Genomic DNA, 20,616 nt, shown 5'->3' with positions numbered 1-20,616 from the left:
AAACTTCACTTCCAGAAGAGCATCCTGCTACCTCAACCATGAAACAATTCTTTATCTGCCCCAGCCTGCTTTTCCCAGATTGTATTCCATGAGTTGAACAGAAAGCGAAGACCTCTAAAACTGGGAGCTCTATCCACTCCTAATTCCTATTCCCAGTTAGTCACGACTCTCTCATAGACTCTGTATCAAATCCACCTCTTAATCCTTTAATTCTCATTTATTCTCAGTCCTTGAGAATTCACTGAGATTGTTGCAGCCTCAGACCTCCAAATTGGATGAATTTCTTCCAGGATATGAGCAGGCACATTTCTGAAACACAATCTCTCTTCATAAAATCTTATGTTTGCCCTAGAGATGGAATACTTACAGAAAAACAGCCCTTACCCCAACAAAAGAAGTTTACAGGACCAATATTTTCATATGGGAAAACATTTTTTTAGCCACATTCTCATGAGCAACTGAGCCTTTTTGGATGAAGTTTTACAAAACAGTTCAGTCAATCATACATACTAGATGAGTCAATATTAAGCGGTAGAGTCCAGAAAAGCTGTAAGCAAGGCAGAGTAAGGTCTTATAATGGGCAAAGAAAAAAAAGGTCACCTTTAAAATGTTGCCCACCTTTTAACGAATGCACATTAGATAAGAACTGTAAGACAGTTCTACATAAACATCATCATGCCATGTCATATGGTAGTGTAAGCATGAATGGTTTTCTAATGTCAAGTCTTTCCCAGGAAAAGATTCTTGCTGCTTGCTGTTTAACAAAACATCATACAGAGAGATACACATCGACACAACACAGTAAGAATCCAAAACCAGTTTTCACACATTAAGCTTCCAATACAGACTTTAATTTTGTTCAATAACATGTTAAATTGAGCCTAGAGTTTAGCACTTTCAGAGTATTTTCAGGCAGCTGATACTACCTGATTAGTGATAAACGCCCATGTTAAAACCACATACTCATGGAGTGAGAAAAAAAGGTGGTACAGACAGCTAAAAGATATAAAAAAAATATTACAGTTCTCATAAAAAGACCTGAAAAGCAGCCTCTGCTTTTCCCCAGATGTCTTCAATCCTGCTACTGTAACCTCCCCTTTTTGAACAAAGCTGCAAATTCAAATGTAGAAGAACAAAAAGACCAACAGCGGTGCTAGGGGGAAAAAGGCAGAAAATGCCCAAAACTGAGCCTCAATCTCAAATCATGCATATTTTTCATTCATTTTTATTTTAACAAGACTGTTAAGAGAACCAAACAGAACTGGAATTCTGCATCTTTCTGAAAGCCTCCTTCCATCTTGGAAGGAGGAGGAAGAATTAAGAGACTGAAGCATCTTTAATTCTGTAACAAAACCCATTAAAATAATTGTAAGAAAGAAGTTTAGCTTATTTTTATGTTTCCTAGAGACTTTTTCCTCAGGCAGACCTGTTGCTGCCAGTGTTTCCTCGTACCATGCTGTGCATGTTCTTACAGATAACTATCTCCATTTTTGTCACCTCACACCATTATATTTCAGCGTGTGATTCCTCTCTCAAAGCTTTCTTCATGAGGAAATGGGTCCAGCAGCCTTCACAATAACACCTGTAATGGCTTGCTGTGAACAAGGTTCTCCATTATTTTGCTACTGTTTAGATTGAAAGGAAGTGGGAGAGTGACAGATTCTGTAAGGAACAAGAGTTTGGAGAAGAATGTTTATTAAAAGATCTTGTTACCACCTTAACCCTAGAAGTGTAGGCTTGCACAGCACAAGTAGTGTCTCCATGGCAAGCTTTTATTACAGTCTCGTTGAGAAATCATGTAATTGATTTGACTGAGATGAGTTTGTTGGGAGCCTGACAGCAGGTGTACTGTTTTCTACTCTCTCATCCTGCCTTCTCAAATTAGGAGTGGAAGCTCAAACGAGGACTCTGAACCCACCACTCAGTCGCATTCATGTTATTTTTTCTCCTCTACTTCACTGTAATCAATACCAGGTTTTCAGAAGAGTGTGCATCCTTCCCTGTGTCACACTAGCGTCCCAGTGTGTTGCCACAGTAATGCTGCTAGGCAACTCCCAGCCACTACCACCAGGTCCCCATCACTTCTGTCCATACTCGAGGGGAAAGCAAAGCCCTACTTCTGCTGCACAAGATGAGCTTATGCAGATGAAACCCAAGCTGGCAGTGCATCTGCTGGTTTTGTTGGGCTGGAAAATTAGCCATTAGGTCTTCAGGATGTTTTTCACAATTTATTTAAACTATCACCTCAATTTACTGAAGAAACAATAAATTTAATTTCTGCTTTACTACAAAACATTGTAGTAAGAAAATAAAGTAGGAACAGAATGGTGAATGTACTACATTTTAACAGATTTTGGTGGGTTAACCTCATAAAAAAGAAATCTGTCATTTGATTACGTATAAGAAATAAAATCAGATTTCTCTAATCACATAAAAATAGATTAGAACTTGATCAGTCCAAAATAAAATTGGCATCTACATCTAATATAGCTAGCAATACAATCCAGGGAGGGACAAGGATAAAGAGTTTGCGGCAGCACTAAGCAGTGGGGGGAAAGCCCCAGAACCTTGGGAAATCTGACTTTGGAATCCAGGAATTAACAAAAAAGCTGACCCTGTAAAAGCTGGAGAAGCATTTACCTGCAACACTTCAAGAAGACTTTTCAGTGTTGGTTTTTTTTTCTTTTTATTGCTACTGTAATAGTGACTTGGGAACTATGCAGATTATGACTGAGATTGCATGTTGCTCCCCTCCCTAACTCATAACCATTTTTTTCCAGCCATTTAACCCAAACCCCATGTCCTTAGTCCTTTTACCTGTCCTGAGCAATAGCTTTAGCACTAAACATAAGCTTTACAGACTTATCCCAGTAGTTCGAAATTCCAGCATCTTTCTGTTTGGTTTAAGCTCTCAACAAGTTCTGTAGTCCCTTCCCATTCAAATCCCTATTTTCATTCCATTACGCCTTGTTGTGGTTTAAGCCCAGCTGGTAACTCAGAACCACACAGCCTCTTGCTCACTCCCTCCCTTTCTTCCCCTCCCCTTGCTTCCAGAGGGATGGGGAAGAGAATCAAAAGAATGTAAATCCAATGGGTTGAGATAAGAACAGTCCAGTAACTAAGGTATGACACAAAACTACTACTGCTACCACCAATAATAATAATGATAAGGGAAATAACAAGGGAAGAGAATATAAAACTAAAAGGGGAAAGGAAAAGAAAACAATAAACGCATCACAAGTGATGCACAATACAATTGCCCACCACCCACTGACTGATACCCAGCCTGACCCAAGCAGCAATCTGGGCCTTCAGAGTAACTCCCCCCAGTTTATATACTGGACATGAAGTGCTGTGGTGTGGAATACCCCTTTAGCTAGTTTGGGTCAGGTGTCCTGTCTCTGCTTCCTCCTGGCTTCCCATGTCCCTCCTCACTGGCAGAGCATGAGACTGAAAAGTCCTTGATTGGAGTAAACATTACTTAGCAACAACTAAAAACATCAGTGTGTTATCAGCGTTGTTCTCAGGCTAAGTCGAAAACAGCACTGCACCAGCTACTAGGAAGGAGAAAAATAACTGTTACAGCTGAACCCAGGACACTCCTCTCTCACTAAGCCATCTTAAGGAACTACTTTTTTTGTAAATACATAAATAACTAGAACCCATCAGGAAGATTTTAGTTAGCAAAGACCTTGGGTTTCTCTAGCTTTTTCACAATTTGTACTTTCACCTATTTCAACATTAAGTTCCCAGTCTAGCTTTTCTGCCTCAAGCCATGATTAAACTTAGGACCTGATCCCCCTCCTCACACAATCTATTTACATGCATCTTCCTTATACCCTTGCACTTCTTCTCTGCTACTTGCTTCTCCCTTCCCTTCCTTACCTATCATATTGCCAGCTGCCCTGTCTCCCCAGGGAGTTTCTTCTCTCTGATACAAGCACTCTCTTTTGCTTGTAAGACTTGATTCTCCCACTGTTAGTAATACTTACAGTATTTGAAATCCCACCCCCAATCAGTAAAAACCAGCAACTGCTGCAAAATTGAGTGAGCCAAGTAATGTTCTTTACTCAGATCTAATTGTAGGTTCCATTCAAAAGCAGATACTTTTCCTACATTTTAAAGATAAGGTACTAACTGCCTGTAATGAACTGAAAAAATACTTAGAACACTGCTAAAGAAAATTTCCTTATTGCTTAAAATGCCATTGATATGAAACCATTTTTTAAACTGAATTATCTACATTGAAAGCAGAACCTGGTGCAGAACTGTAACTCTCAGATCATACCACAGTTACAGTAAAGTATTCCTGATGGGTGAGGACTTGAGGAAAGATAAAGTTGCTTTTTTAATTACACCCAGTCAGAAACTACAACTATGCCACACAACACACATGCTACAACACATATAAAAAACATCCAGACACAAGACAGCTTCATCTCCTACAGAATTCAAACCTTCCTCTCCACAGAATTACTACAGTTCACTTTCAGTATTGACTTTCAGGTTCTGATTCCCAAGTAATCCTTCAGGATCCTGGAGTGCTGTTGGATAGCAAAATTTGTCAACAAAAGGACAGGTATAAAAGAAATTATAATAGCTACTCACTTACAGTACCACCAAGTCTTAATTGGATGGCTATCTACTGTCTATTACTGTACTAGCTCAAGGACAGCCATTCACATGAAAATTGTTCAACAGTGAATGCATTTTGTCTTGTTCAGCAAGTACACTTTATCTATTTGAGCTGCAGAGGAAAACAGTTACTTTAAATTCATTGCTTGACTTAAGACTGTTGGTTTTTCAAAACCCTCCTCTGTGCATTGGAAAGACAACAGTATCTTTCACTTGAGATTTTTGTTCATCTTCATGAAGAGCTGGAACTCTATTAGACTTGCTTTTAAAAAGTAGTCAACAGTATACTCATAGCAAAAGGCAATCTTAAATGATGACAACAGCAGTTTTCAATGATAATCAATACTTCCACACTTATGTAGAAGTACCAGGGACATCTGCATAGATAACCAGACTCAGGAAACTCAACATGGTGCAAGCTGATGCCATTGCAACCTACAGCCCATTTAGATTTAGAAATGTGGCAGATCAGAGCAATGCTTTTAGTGCTTGCTCTTCAAAATATGTTAGAAACTCCCCAAAATGAAGGTCATTTGTACAGTACTGTTTTTAACTTTCTGTGTATGTTCTGATGCTGTGCTCACTACAGGACACTAACTAACCTTTTTCTTTTCCCTTTCTTTCTTAAACGGCTAGATTCTTTCAGCACACAGGATAAGCAGTCATTTTATTCTATATCTACTGAATGCTGAGAGTTTTATCTGCAGATGTAAGTTACCTGCAGTAAATCAGATGCTAGAAATCTTGACTTAGACCCCTGGATAGAAAGAAACCTGCCTTGTCTCACATGAAACTCTGTGAAATGCAGGAATGAAATCCCCTTAGCTAGATTAACACTCAGCTATTGAACCCAGGATCCCTTCTCCTGACATCTCCTGCCTCCATTTTTTATGCAAAAAGATGGACTCAAGACCATGGCTTGCAGACCAGCAATGCCAAGCATTTCCAGAGCCATGTGGTGGCTTTGTGCTGACACAAAACAGTGTTAAATCAGACATATGAACTTTGAAAATATTACAACCTATGTCAAGATGCTCAGAGATGAAAAAGCTGGGCAACATGACTGAAGGCAGGTACAAATAATACAAACACCCCACATGCCACGTCATATTCTGTTATAGGCGGGATAAAGCATCTCAGTAACTCTGTATTCCAGTTTATTGTCAACAAGTTTTCCGCTGATGCTTAGGATCTTATTTGTTCTTTTAAATATACTATATTTAATGTTTCTTGACATTGCAGTTCAGCTGACATCTAATCACTCAACTGTTCAACACATCAAATTCTGCAGTTCTATACACAGGATTAAAAAAACAATAGCAGCAATCATGGCAACCTGTCTATATGCTTTCCAGACATTTCTGTATATACTAAGCAAACAGTTATTTATTCCTACCTTTTCCTTGCCTTTTTTTAAGCCAGCTCTTAACCTACAAACAGACTTTCCTTGGATTTTGATGGAAGCTCCAAAGATGATCGCATTCCAATAGCTGAACCAAATTTCTAGGTTATAGATTGTGCTAGCCATATATTCTAGATGAAAGTCAACGCATACAGAGGAAAGAATCTATTTGAAAAACTTCCAGGGATTGCTATGATAGTTTCTCCAGCACAGCAGCTAAATTCCCAGAAAAATTACAAAAAAAAAACCCAAACAACAACAAAATTAAAACAAAACAAGTTTAAGCCTTGTACTCTAAGAGTTAAAATGTCATTTCCTAGAAGGCATAAAAAAATAACCATATCCTAATGGATGATGCAAATTTTGTGACTATTGCCTCTCACATAGAAAGACACAGCCTGAAATGACAGAACCAGGACTTTTACTCATGCTCTGCATGTACGAATGCTCAGAGTATAGTAACTCAAAAATACTGCCCCTGCAGAAGTCATATTCAGGAGGATCATTTGCTGAGTTCTCCCCACCTTCCATCGTTGCCCAAGCAGATAATTAACTGACATCTGGCAGCCAGAACTCCTGAAACCAGTGTAAAAAAGACTTCTGAATGATATACGGAAAGAGAAATACATGCTATCAACTGAAATAATTCAAAACATCTAACTATCTTATCTGCTCTAGGCTAGTAGGGTAATCTGTTAGCCCAGTAGCAGGTACCCACAGAACACACACCTCTGTATGACAGAATGAAAGAGCTTATTTTCCACATGTCACATACAAATACACATTTCTCCAACCCAAGGAAAGGGCAAATCTGGGGGAAAAAAAAAAAAAAAAAAAAATCTTCTCAATCAATAAACTCAAACAAGATAAGACTAAAATCTATCTAATTTTCTTGGGACAAGAAGTCAATAATGATGTAAAACCTCCAAATGGAAACCAAGTAACATTTTATTTCACTTAATTAGAATGACCTTGTTGAAGAGGAGTTTAGCAAAAAGAGAATCTACAAAAGATGTTCACATTTCAAATTTTCTATGGTGTTCACTTCTCAGACACTTGGCTTTGAACCTTGTGTGTCACCTGATTGCACGGGATCTATTGCAATACAGCTGTAATCCTAAAATGGGGTTCTTGATGCAAATAAAGACCACCAAACCCACTAAATCAGCCTCCCAAAGAACTTGGATAGAACTGAAAATCTACCCTTATAAGCAATCTTCCTTTTCCAAAACATAACTCTAAACTCTGTATGTGCAGTGAAGAATATACTCAGACCTTACTGTACTGTTAAAGGTCTGATGAGGCACAGATACCAAAGAGAGAGTACAACAATGCAAAAGTAAATGGTTATATCGTTAGCATTCACTAATTTTCAAATAAAAAAAAAATAAAGGTGACGTATGCTCATTTCCAATAAGCCAAGTCAATGAAGTGCAATGACTAATTTAGAATCATAGAATCCTACGATGGTTTGGGTTGGAAGGGACCTTAAAATCATCTAGTTCTAACCCCCTGCCAGGAGGAGGGACACCTTCCACTAGACCAGATTGCTCAAAGCCCTATCCAACCTGGCCTTGAACACTGCCAGGGATGGAAATGTCTCTCAGACCATTCAAAAATTCAGAATTAGAAAACCTAAAATGTTGCCTCAAATCAAAACCTACCTTTCTGCTCTTGAGTTTTCTCTCCCACAAGACAAACTTGGTTGAAAAGGGGTATCAAACAACCACCCTGACTATATTAAAGGACTACTACTCATCTTCCCTTAAATTTATCTGTTGGGTATTTCTCCTTTTTGGTGAGCTCCTAGAAAACAGTAAACATTTTCTAGTTTCCTGAAGATGTTTTTGCAGCTGATAAAACAGCATGTGAGTGTGCCTTGAACTGCTGTTCATCAGAAAGCTCTTCATTCACTTTAAATATTTAATTTTCTCTTATTAGAGTTGAAAACCAAAAGAACCACATTAAAAGGTATTTGACAAAAACACCTTTTATCAGTAGGCAGAGATGCCCTTTCTTTTAATAAATCCACTGATTAAGATTTTTTTTTTCATGGGAGGTAAGTGAAGACCTGCTGGGCATCACAATGGTCATTGTCTTTTTTTCTATCACTGAATGGGTCTGAATGTTACTTTATCAGCTATCAGGGTGTGAAACTAGACAAAGCAAGTAGAGAAGAAAGGAAACTTAGTATACTGTATATTGGGAAAGCGAACTGTATCCTGGGCTGCATCAAAAGGAGTGTGACTGCAGGTCGAAGGAGGTGATTCTGCCCCTTTACTCTGCTCTCGAGACCTCACTTGGAGTATTGTGCACAGTTCTGGTGTCCTCAACATAAAAAGGACATGGAACTGTTGGAACAAGTCCAGAGAAGGGCCACAAGGATGACCAGGGGGCTGGAGCTCCTCCTGTATGAAGACAGGCTGAGAAAGTTGGGGCTGTTCAGCCTGGAGAAGGGTAGGCTGTGCAGAGACCTCATAGCAGCCTTCCAGTATCTGAAGGGGGCCTATAGGGATGCTGGGGAGGGACTCTTCATTGGGGACTGTAGTGATAGGACAAGAGGTAACAGATTAAAACGTAAACAGGGGAAGTTTAGATTGGATATAAGGAGGAAGTTCTTTACTGTAAGGGTGGTGAGGCACTGGAATGGGCTGCCCAGGGAAGCTGTGAATGCCCCATCCCTGGCAATGTTCAAGGCCAGGTTGGACAGAGCCTTATATTCCATATATTTGTCACAAATATAATATAAATTCAGGCCAGAGACAAAAGGAATGGCATCATGTGTCTTCACAAGACAAAGCTAAGGTGGTAAAACTAGGAAGTCAAACCAGTTGTATTAGTAAGGTGGTAGTAAAGTTAGGACAGTTACCAGGATCATCAGGTTTTGCTGCCTTCAGCCTGCTGATTGGAGCAATCTGTTCTCAAAGGCCAAGGAAGATCAATGAGTCACACACACTGGAGTGACTGCAGAGCACTCTCTAAAAGAGGTGAGCAGAGGGCTCTCCAACAGAGAGGCAGTGAATAGAGCTTGCCTATAAGTATATGATTGTTCTGATATCTCTATGTCATCTCTTCCCCACCCCCATGTCTTTTCATGTGTGTTTATAAAGTTGGCTCACTTTCAGAGCCTATAGATCTCAATTAAATACAAGTAATAAACTGACACTGCTGCAGGCTGATTATACTAAAACCTGTATAAACCACCTCACAAATGTTTTTTCAGCAAATAGCCTAAGGGAAAGATGGTATTTTGCTAAACAAAAACCAAAACAACAACACCTAGTTAACAATTTTACATTAAACCCATAAAGATTAAAATACACCATCTTTCAAGTTTTACCTCATGCTATCACCTAACAGGTACCCAACAGTCACAGGTCATCAAACAAAACAGAACAAGTAATGGAAACAAAGCAGCTCAGAGGAAACATCTCAGTGAGAAAGCAAGCAATTCTGACTTTTCCAGGACCTTAAAAAGTATTTCTTAGACACCTGGTGTATCTACCAGTGTACTGTCCTTGAAACTTACCTTGGAACACCATCTTTTACAACAGCCTCTGACCTGTGAGCATCTAATAAATCTGAAACTTGTGTCTCATTCTAACTGCTAGAAGACGACAGCAGCTTTCAAGCAGTAACTTAATACAGGTAATTTATCATAATACGTTTGGGGATACCTTGGAATGTTACCTTAATAAAGAGATGGTGTAGCACCCTCAGATATATTATGGTTGTGACACAAACTTAATGTTCTTTCTTCAGATTTCTAGGCATGACAGTATATAGAGTATTCATCTGATGAGATTTAGAGATTTATCAGAATAGCAGACAGTATGTGTAAGAACAAATGCTAGGATGAATAAAGGAGCATGTGCACGGAGTGTTTAATCTTCAGCATGCCAGCTTGAAACCATAAAGGTCAATTAAAAACAAGCATCTATGGGATACTAAGTTTAGAGAGCCTACAAACTGAGTTGGTGTGTAGTCCAGTTCTTTCAGAAACTGCTGCTATACTTTATATCATTGTTGGTAAAGTGAAAACATGATTAAAAACAAAGGTACGCTAACCTCTACCAGAAAGTTCAGGCAATAAAAGTATTAAAAAGCGTTAGAAAGAATTACAGAAGTGTTACAAAAGGAATCTTCTAACAACAAGGATTGTTAATCTGTTACCTTTCAAAAGCAATAAAGTGGTACTGTAACTCCCTGTTCTACTGGTGACCTCACTGAAAACATCATTTTACCAGGTTTGAACACGTGCTTCACCTTCTTCAGAAACATCCCCCTTTTTCCTACCAAGCTGAAATATGTGCAAGAGATGAGCACTTTTGAAAAGAAATGCTGCATTCCACACTATGACAAATAATTTTTTTTTTTTTTTTTTTTAATTTCTGTGCTCTTGACTAAAAGTCACATGAAAGCTCATACCTGAGGCCGCATCCTTGGGTTCCATCTGACGTAGTAGTTCACCCACAGTTCCAAATGGTTCAGACTAGCAACAGGATACAGGACATGGTTTTCATAGTTCACATAGAAAGGATTTGTGAACTCATCTAACTGGCTGTTTATATAGGACCACAGCGAGACAGTCTTTGTGCTTACCTCCTGATTGATAAAAGAATAAAATTAATTATATGGATTGTAAACTCTTTTAAAATATGAGATTAGCATCTACAGATCAGCATTTTTGTCTGTGACATTTACCTTATCTACTAAAAAATCGTAAGCACTCTGAGAACACTTCCAGAAGCTGATTACTGAACAGCATTAAAACTTCAGGAAAACATTTCAGCACTTAAACTGGTCCAAGGCTAACTGAGAAAGGAGACTCAGGCATATTAGTTTCAGAGACACTAAGGTCTAGTTGAGCAAAATAAATCTGTACTGCTCAGAACTTACAGCAATGGTTACAGCTACTTAAACATATGGTTACACACTGATCAACTAAAAAACCCAAAGTAAAATTAAGTGAGCTTTGAGCCGAAAATTAGTTGAGATACATGGCCTAGAAGATTTAAATAGCATCTGTGAAAAAAACTATTCAATTCTCTCTCTCACACTATTTGCTCCTGTCAATTGCTATTATGCTTTAAAATGCCTATTTTACCTTTACTTGCACTTCTGAAAGTTGCATTATTCTAAATGTAATTAGCATAATCATGGTTAGATCAGAGACTGGAAATCTGAACTTGTATCAGATTTGTTCTGCAATTTTACACCCTTCAGTGTTGTAAACCGTGTGTTTCTACTACCACTGCGTCTTAAACTGCATTTCTTTATTGAGAATTGCATCTGATCATTTATAAACGAAAGCTGCGTGGAAATCTTGCATTTGCTGGCAACATGTTATTCAGCTCCATCTTGTGGTATTTACATGCAACTTTTTCCATATAGAAGCAGTAGAGACAAACCAGAAAAAATAGAAAACTAAATATGGCAACAACTTGTTCCTTGCTTTAAAAAACATGAAGCATTAAAACTAAAAAGCCAAAAGTAAGCAAGAATGTATTTGGAATATTAACAAACTTATTAATTATTTTGTTTTCAAACTCAAAATACTTCATTGAGTTTGAGATTTCATTAACTTCATTCATTTAGGTATTGTAAATTTCTGTAGTCTTCAACCATATGTTCCATCTAATAATATCCTAAAGTGACCTGCAAAGTCATCCATAGGAGTTCCTTTGGAAACAGTGAAAGAAATGTTAATAGAATTTGATAATGATCATTTAAAATTGTGTATGTTGGCCAGAAATCTGACAGAGGAGCTTCTGAATCCCTCAACCCTCCGAACATGTAATAACTAAAAAAAATTTAATAGCAGGACATGCAGTATATATTTCTCATACCATGAAATTTCACGTCCACGTTGTCTTTTAAGACTATGTGACAAATGTATCAACACCACAGTACAGATGTTCTTAGGTCTTGTATTCTAAGCATTTTCATATAAAATCAGCATATTAAGAATATGCATTACACTAATTATTTACCTCTTTTAATCTCTCTTTTTCACAATTGCATAAGAAAGTCCCAAAGAGACAACTGTAAAGGTGATCCAGAATGGTGATCAAAAATAACTCATTGAATTCAAAGGCTGCAGGGAACTGAAATAAAAAATTGGAAAAATTACTTTAAACTTTATTAAGCAGTGGAAAAAAAAACAACTCAGACATAAGAAATAATCAAAATAAGTAGATAAGGTTTTTTTTTTAATTTATTTAGTGATTATTTTCAGGAAATCTCAGAAAATTCAGTAACTCCCACTGCAATATACATTTTACCTACATACTTCTTTATAAATACTCCTCAGAGACAAACCTTACATTCATTATCCAAGTATACCAGAATACAAACATAGGAACATTAGCTAATGTGAAACTGGTGACACAAAGCAATCCATTTAAGGAGCTCAGCAGTATTCTGTTCTAAGCCACCTAAAACTGTCTTCAACAATGCTTTATGTCTCTTGTTACAGGACAAGAGATCAAGGGAGGGGGGGAGAATGATGACTTTTAAGAGTTTTATTTCCTATTCTAATACGCAATAAATTGGATAATAAAGTCTATGGCACATACAACGTCTTTAACATATATTTAATATGTTTCTTTTACTTTCTATCCAACTAAGTTACTTTTCTCCATATCACCCCTTGAGTTTACCATCAGCTATGTACAATGAGCCTTTAATCTCTCTTCTTTTCTATTGGAAAGTAAATCCTATACATGTGAAATGAAAGTTCTGCTACTCCACAGAGCACCACTAGGCACTTCCTTCACCAAAAAAGGAAAAACTAATTCTAGGAAAAAGAAATTTGAAAACAAAAAGTTAAAAATATATCTTAATCTGTAGTGCTCTAAAATCATAAAGGAAGGGATGAATACAAACTGCACGGGCTGCTAGCTATTCAGATGGAAAAGGTCTTACTTCAATCAGATTTTACGATAGGACTGCATATGGCAACTGCTTGATGTGTCAAAATAACTTTGTGTTCAGTATGACAAGGGCTGCAAGCACAGATACAGAATGATAAACATTTAGGAGGGAAAAAAAAAAATAGAAGACTAAAGGAAAACTTAAGAAGTAGCATTTCTCTCATTACCATGACACAGAGGCTAATTTTCAGGACAAATGAAACAAATTTTGTCCATTCCCACTAAAAGACTATCTTTACATAAGTCTAAAATGCAAAGTTACAGATTCAGAAGGAAGAATTTCCTGCTATATGGAGAAATATCAAGTCAATATTTTAGATCTGAAGAAAGCAGAGGACTGGTTTCTGTAATGAGCCACTGAAGAATACTGAACACCGTGGCAGAGTGACTCAAGAGCTACTTTAAATAAAAAAAGAAAAAAGGCAAGTATAGCTAGGAGGAATAACACAGCAACTGGGACTACGGATGAACTAGCTGATCTAGAAACTCCTCTTCAGTGTCATCTGTGATTTAACAAAGGGCAAATGTTTATTCATGGTGAAAGCAAAGAACTGAGTAACACACAATGGGTGTGCTTGTATTAAACCCAGAAAGATCTAAGTTTTAAGCAATGTTCTTTCAAAAGAACATTTGATTTAAGTCAAACACTGCAAAGACATTCTCTTTCCAAGACCTGGCAAGATATGCCAACTTTCATCTGAAAATCGTGAGTAGGGAAATTATCAATATCATAGCTCACAAAATGAATGAATGGGAGCTTTCCTTCACTGGCTATACTGTTCAGCAGCACAGCATGCTCACACTGGGGCTTCTCTCTCAAATCACTGGTTTGTTTTCAATCATCTAGCCATTTGTTTTCAATAAAACATCCAGGAACTTATGATTATCAAATTTTTTCAGTCATGTTCAAAATCACTTCAAAAATTCACATCATCACTTACAGCACTCCCTTCTCTCTCGGAAATCATGCCTAAACTCAATTACAACACAGTGATGTTGACAATGCACCTATGATTTTAAAAGGTTATCAACAGAACTTGATGAGCAGGTGTGCTAAACTTAGGGGAAAATTCAGTGGGTGTCAGACCTCAATCTCAGCATCCAGCCCAAAGCAGCAATCAGATACAGAGGGCAACAACAATTTGCAAAGGATCAAAATAATATTTGGAAATAACTTTGAAGACAAAAGTCTCTCCTAAAAGGACTCTTTTTAGCTGAAAGCACTTAATGAGCCTTGTCACATTAGGGTTCTGTGTTGTGATGGGTCCATACTAATCAGATGAATGCTGACATGGCTGCTATTCCAATCCAGTGAAGCATATTCAAAATTCCATACATCAGTGGTTGCACTCCAACTAATTTATTAATAAGTGATAGCACTTATTGAAACCCTGTCTTTGGATACAAGAGTTCTACTGTTGGAGCTGATGTATTAAGACTGTAAAGCTTCTATTACCGCTGCTGAAGAATCACTGACCTAAAAATGCTTTCCTCTGTAGTTCCAATCCTATTAGCATCTGTTTGAAGATTCAGGTGGAAAAACTCCCCAAATGAAAATAAACTTCTTGTCAAATCCACTAATTGTGAGAGAACACATGGGTCATTAAAATATCACTCGATGCTGCTGGAGTTGTTGGGGGTTTTTGTGAAGGAGGTATTCAAAAGAAGAATTCTCTTGTTCAAGAAGTCTGATGATGACAAGTGGCATCTGATTCAGAAACATGCAAAATAAACTTGCTTTTTAATCAATGAACTCATTCTTTACTACAGTAACATTTAAAGTTGACGAACTTTGCAAAATAGTTCTTATGATTGTGGAATGGGACTGAATTGGGTCAGCTGAATCGTAACAGGGTACACCACTGAAACTAGTGAAAATGCATCTCTGGCAAAGGATGACATCCAGTAACAAACAGGATTCAACTTTCTACCAACTATAAACAAACCTTCCTCCTGTGTGGGTACTGTGCATGAAAGGCAGAAAGCTGCTAGTTTAGCTGCAGTATGACATGCAAATTTTATAGCTTTGTTAAAATTTTAACAGGGCATCAGTATTGCATCAGATCACTTGTGGCTTTTCCAGTTTGACATCTGCTATTCAAAATCATCAGAATTTACTAACAGAGAAATCACTTTACCATGTGGTTTTTATTAAAATCTGATATTGTACTCCTCTCCAGTTCTCATTACTGTAAGTGTGTGTCATGAAGAGCATAAAAAGCCAAGGGAAGATATAAGGCTGTCAAGTATTAAGTTTCATTGTCTGAAGCTATGTGGGAATTTCTATCTTAGTAGGAAGTTAAGAGATTCTCTCACTGCATTAAGTTGACTGTTTTAAGAATGTAGTTCTCAGAACCTAAAAGTTTTGTTTGCTTTGAGCCCAAGCCCAGACCCCGGCCCTGACGCCCTCCCACAGTCATTAACACTTATTTGAGCTTTGGAATATTTCACAAATGTTTAGCATGGTTTCTAATGTATGAAACTAGCACTGTTTTACAAGTCAATGATCTACATAAGGATAAAACAAAACCCCGATCTTCATAGGTCTATGTGAAGGTAATCACAATATTCACATCTATTCTCTAGGTGTTAAAAGTCAACTAAAAGATAAAAATAAGTGGGCAAGAACTCTCCAAGAATGCCATTTTCTTTTTTAACTCACCCTGCTGTAACAATAATGATTTATCAATGCCGTTGCCATTCACATATTTCAGAGCAGTTTCTGGATGTAGGTCTTGAACAGATGTGGTATTGGCAAAATGCTTCACAGATTCCTCTCTGCCGCCTATCTGTTGGTTTGGTTTTTTTTTAAGTAGAGGGAACTAAACTGTTTATAGCAAGATATAGGAGGTGGCAAGGGTGATCACAAAAATAGAAGAGGCTGCTCTCAGTTATGGATCTCCCCATAGGACTTTTATTCCTGCCAGGTGCTAAGAACTGCTTCTTTTTGCTATAGCTATTATAGCCTTCCTCTGAGAAGGGCAGAATTTTTCATGTATTTTCTGCAGCTATACTAAGCAGCACATTAACGCTGAAATACAGATAACACAGAAAGCAACAGTTTTCAAGGGACTGTGAACAAGGGCCCAGTATTACAGCAGGGAACTTTCATAAGGCACTGACGATGACTGTTTTGAATACAAGTTTTGGAAACTATGATGTAAGGTTTTAAGAACCAAGTTCAGAACAAGGAGACTAAGCTAAGAGACCTGGGAGCCCCAGAATCATATGGAACCAGACAGTTAACCTCCTCTCTTCAAAACAAATCACATACTATGCAGACCTCAGTATAATTGCTTTTACCATAAGAGCATAGATCCATGTTAGGCTTCAAGGAGTTAAAAAACAAAAAGAGGAGTCAAGCACTTCTATTTAATTGCAAATAAAGCCTTCATGTGGGCAATTTCAGTAACCCCATTAAGGAACAGCAGACAAATCTTAGGTTTATGCTCATGGAGGTGCAAAGTAAGGAAAATGAAGGCTAAAGCCATGCTATAATGTAACATACTCAGAAAAAAAAAAATGAGAATTTTAACATTTTGATATCTCAAATACCACTAATTTCCAAGATCTCCCCTGAACCAGAGCTAACAGCAGTGCTGGAAGTAATAAAATTTATCTGAGAATAGGTTTGTACGTTAGAAGGGCTGTCCTGTATGCATAATGAAGCCAACATTAACTTATATTTCACATTTGACACACATAGAAGAACCCTTTCCTCCCCTCAGTTCACAATCAGCCTGGATTTTTGCTGTTTCTTGAGGACAATAAAAATCCGTATGAACATGTACTCTACCGGTGAACATGCAATGCAAATGATTTACCTCCTCAATAACCCTCATTTACGTAATCAGAAAATCCTTTGAAAGCCTATTTTAAACAAAAAGGATTGCTGGTATTTTGGTTTTAAATCAATATTTCTACTCTAGTTCCTCGTGGAGGAAACTTTGAGCAAAAGTTTCCATATGTGGGCATGGTGCAGTCACTGCACAACCAACTTCAGCAAAATTTGCTACTCCTTTGCAAAGGAATGTGTTCTCCTAAATGCATTATGTTCCCAAGATAAAGTCTAAGACTTCTTAGAAATATACTCGTAAGCATCTTACCTGCTTTGTCATTTGCCAGACACAATCAATGAACTGAAGGAAAATGGGAGATCGGTCTGCATCAGCATGATCATCATCTCCATGTCCTACTCGCTGAAAGTCAAATCAAACTTTTAATTTCAGTCTAGTATATTTATTGTACTGACCCAACACTTAAAAGCTCAGAAATGCTTAAATATGTTCCAGGGGTGGAACAAGACAAGCAAACTGCATACAAAATTCCATAATGCTAACCTGTATTTTTCAGCTACTGAAAACACATTCCAATATTCACATGTATATGCCTTTGCTGTTGAGCAGAGCTGGAATTACACTTGGTCAACAAAGCTGTGCCAGTTGTTTCCCCTCTTTTACTGCACAACCACTTATCTCTACGAGTGGGATCACACTGGTAGGTATTTACTAAGACTGTACTGAAACAAAAACTATTCCATATCCACCTGCCACAACTACATGTCATTTCTCCTTAAACCATCTCAGAGTCAGAGCCCACAAAACATCATAATAATTTATGTCATAATTCCCTTTTAGCCCACGTGTTAAATTACACTTCAACCTTAAATCAGGGTAATGGTTCAAGCAATGTTACCTTCTAGACACCTTAATTGTTTTCCTTGTTTCTCCATTCATAAGATTGTTAAAGATGAAGCAACGTGTTACAGTCTCTCTTCCTTACAAAAAAGCCATGTTATTTTTTCTAACCATTATGTTCAAGCCACTTCATTCTTATTTACTTTAGATTATCTCACACAGAGATACTTTATATTACCTCACAGAGATTTCCTGTTAAAAATGAACAGGTCATAATTCTCTGACGTAATCACACCATTAAAAGGACACCAGAGATAACTAAAATGCATCAGAGTACTATGAGAAAACATGCTATTCAAAATACAAATACAATACATGTATTCAAAATACAAGCTCTGAAATTGACAAACTCCATACAAAATATTTCAGCTTACCATTGCAAATCTGTGGCCAAAACTTATCCATTCTTTCTCTATGAGAACTTCAAACCCCTTGATAGTTCTGTAGTAGCTGTCCAGCATAAGCATAGCTAGTGCTGTGAGCTGCGCAGTTCGATCCCAACCATCGCTGCAATGTACCACTACAGATGTTTTACCAGACTCAATTTTATCCGCAATTCTTACTGCCCCAGCAAGAAGCATCTTAAACAAACAAAAACCAAACATTAAATACAAACCAAAAGTCTACCCCCCAAAAAGTTATAATTTTATACTCTTAAGGTTAATATATATTAAAGTTTCTTATTAATTACATAATCATCTGGATGACATTGCTTTAAATTGGAGGTTTCTGAATGGTGGTAGGCATAATCAAAGAGGTACAAGACCTGTGTGCACTCTGTTGTCCAAGAGAGACTTCTAACCAGCCTCCATTATTAGTAGCACATAGCAAAAGAAACTCCTCTAAATTTAATCTAAAATTCTGTACTATGATGAACAAACACTGTAACCTATTCCAAAGGCTGAAGGATCAGTGTTTTCAAAGTTCATTATCACAGTAATCAAGCACGCTTTTTTCTTCAGCTTTCAGTTTTCAACTACTACCTTTAAAAAAAGGGACAAACCATTCAGCTAATCTAAATCAAAACACAACCCAGAAGAACCCAGACACCCCTGGCTGGGAGCCTGTGATTACCTGGTGCATGAATCATACATTGTATTCAACCCATAAGTAAACCATTAACAGCATGGATTCAGAAGCATGCTAGAGAGCAAAGGATAGAGATGGCACACAACTGAGATCACCTGTGTGAACTTGTTAATCTCTTCCCCTACAAAAAAAATCCTCTCTTGTTCTCTTAGGCTGCTCTGCAGTACTTTTGAAACAGCTGAATAATCTCTCTCCTATAAGGATTTGCCTCTATAACATGACATATTACAGGACTGAAAAATATGTGGAAAAAAAAAAACAAACACCCAACCACTAGAATAGGACCACAGGAGAAATTTCCATGTTGCATTCCAATGTCAGAAAATGGAATCTTGCAAAATACTTGCATTTTCCCTTCCAAGGCATGTAAAAACATCTTCTGGGAAGTAGAAAGCCAGCATCCACTGGAGAAGCTGTGTACAAGACCAATCTTGGAAGCTATTTCAAGAACCAAGCTTTAGAGGCAATTTTCATTGATTAGGTCTTTCAGTGATAGCATCTTTTATGGTAAAACTGAAGGATGCCAGGACGGAAACAGCAGGAAAAAATACAAAAGCTTCTACGGAACAACAGAATCATAGAATAGTTAGGGTTGGAAAGGACCTTAAGATCATCAAGTTCCAACCCCGCTGCCATGGGCAGGAACACATCACACTAAACCATGTCACCCACGGCTCTGTCCAACCTGGCCTTGAACACTGCCAGGGATGGAGCATTCATAACTTCCCTGGGCAACCCATTCCAGTGCCTCACCACCCTTACAGTAAAGAACTTGCTTATATCCAATCTAAACATCCCCTGTTTAAGTTTTAACCCATTCCCCCTTGTCCTGTCACTACAGTCCCTAAAGAAGAGTCCCTCCCCAGCATCCTTATAAGTCCCTTTCAGATACTGGAAGGCTGCTAGGAGGTCTCCACGCAGCCTTCTCTTCTCCAGGTTGAAGAGCCCCAGCTTTCTCAGCCTATCTTCATACGGGAGGTGCTCCAGTCCCCTGATCATCCTCGTGGCCTTCTCTGGACTTGTTCCAACAGTTCCTTTTTATGTTGAGGACACCAGAACTGCACACAATACTCCAAGTGAGGTCTCAAGAGAGCAGAGTAAAGGGGCAGGATCACCTCCTTCGACCTGCTGGTCACACTCCTCTTGATGCAGCCCAGGATATGGTTGGCTTTCTGGGCTGTGAGAGCACACTGAAGCTGGCTCATGTTAAGTTTCTCATCAATCAACACCCCCAGGTCCTTCTCCGCAGGGCTGCTCTGAATCTCTTCTCTGCCCAACCTTAGTTACAAAACTTTACTGCACTAAAAAAGTGCAAATACTAAAACCAGCCTGGTTTTCAATAAAAGCAGAAAACTAATCTATATAACATACAAATAATCTACATAACATTTGGAAGTCAGGTGCAGGGACTGTGAGAATGAAGACCTTAGGCCCACTGTAGGAGAGGATCAGGTTCAAGATCATCTTAAGAACCTGAATGTGCACAAGTCCGTGGGACCTGATGAAATCCATCCATGGGTCCTCAAGGAGCTGGCAAATGAAGTTGCTAAGCCACTGTCCATCATACTTGAAAAATCATGGCAGTCAGGTGAAGTTCCCTAAATATAACCGCATTTTCAAGAAGGGGAAAATGAAAGACCCAGGGAACTACAGAGCAGTCAGTCTCACCTCTGTGCTTGGCAAAATCTTGGAGCAGATTCTTCTGGAAAGCATGCTAAGGCACATGAAAAACAACAAGGTGCTTGGTGACAGCCAGCATGGCTTCACTAAGGGGAAATCCTGCCTGACCAATTTGGTGGCCTTCTATGATGGGGCTATGGAACTGATGGACAGGGGTGGAGCAGTTGACGTCATATAC

At 38.2% G+C, this 20,616-nt stretch overlaps 1 protein-coding gene across 4 annotated transcripts in view; it reads right to left on the bottom strand.

The window, feature by feature from the left end:
* MTMR1 (myotubularin related protein 1) overlaps positions 1-20,616 on the bottom strand; it is a 41,986-nt gene that overhangs the window by 4,141 nt on the left and 17,229 nt on the right. For all 4 annotated transcript variants that reach the window (XM_062613262.1, XM_062613264.1, XM_062613263.1 and 1 more), the window contains 4 exons: positions 18,044-18,250; positions 17,079-17,171; positions 12,031-12,144; positions 10,466-10,642 (listed from right to left, as the gene is read on the bottom strand). In XM_062613262.1, the coding sequence (XP_062469246.1) occupies positions 10,466-10,642; positions 12,031-12,144; positions 17,079-17,171; positions 18,044-18,250 (591 nt within the window). The remainder of the gene's footprint in view (positions 1-10,465; positions 10,643-12,030; positions 12,145-17,078; positions 17,172-18,043; positions 18,251-20,616) is intronic.

Source organism: Pezoporus occidentalis, unplaced genomic scaffold (genome assembly GCF_034315485.1).
Source record: "Pezoporus occidentalis ecotype Australia unplaced genomic scaffold, CSIRO_AGI_Poc_V1 ctg165, whole genome shotgun sequence".
In the NCBI taxonomy this organism is placed as follows: domain Eukaryota; kingdom Metazoa; phylum Chordata; class Aves; order Psittaciformes; family Psittacidae; genus Pezoporus; species Pezoporus occidentalis.
This window is presented reverse-complemented; position numbering and strand designations above follow the sequence as displayed.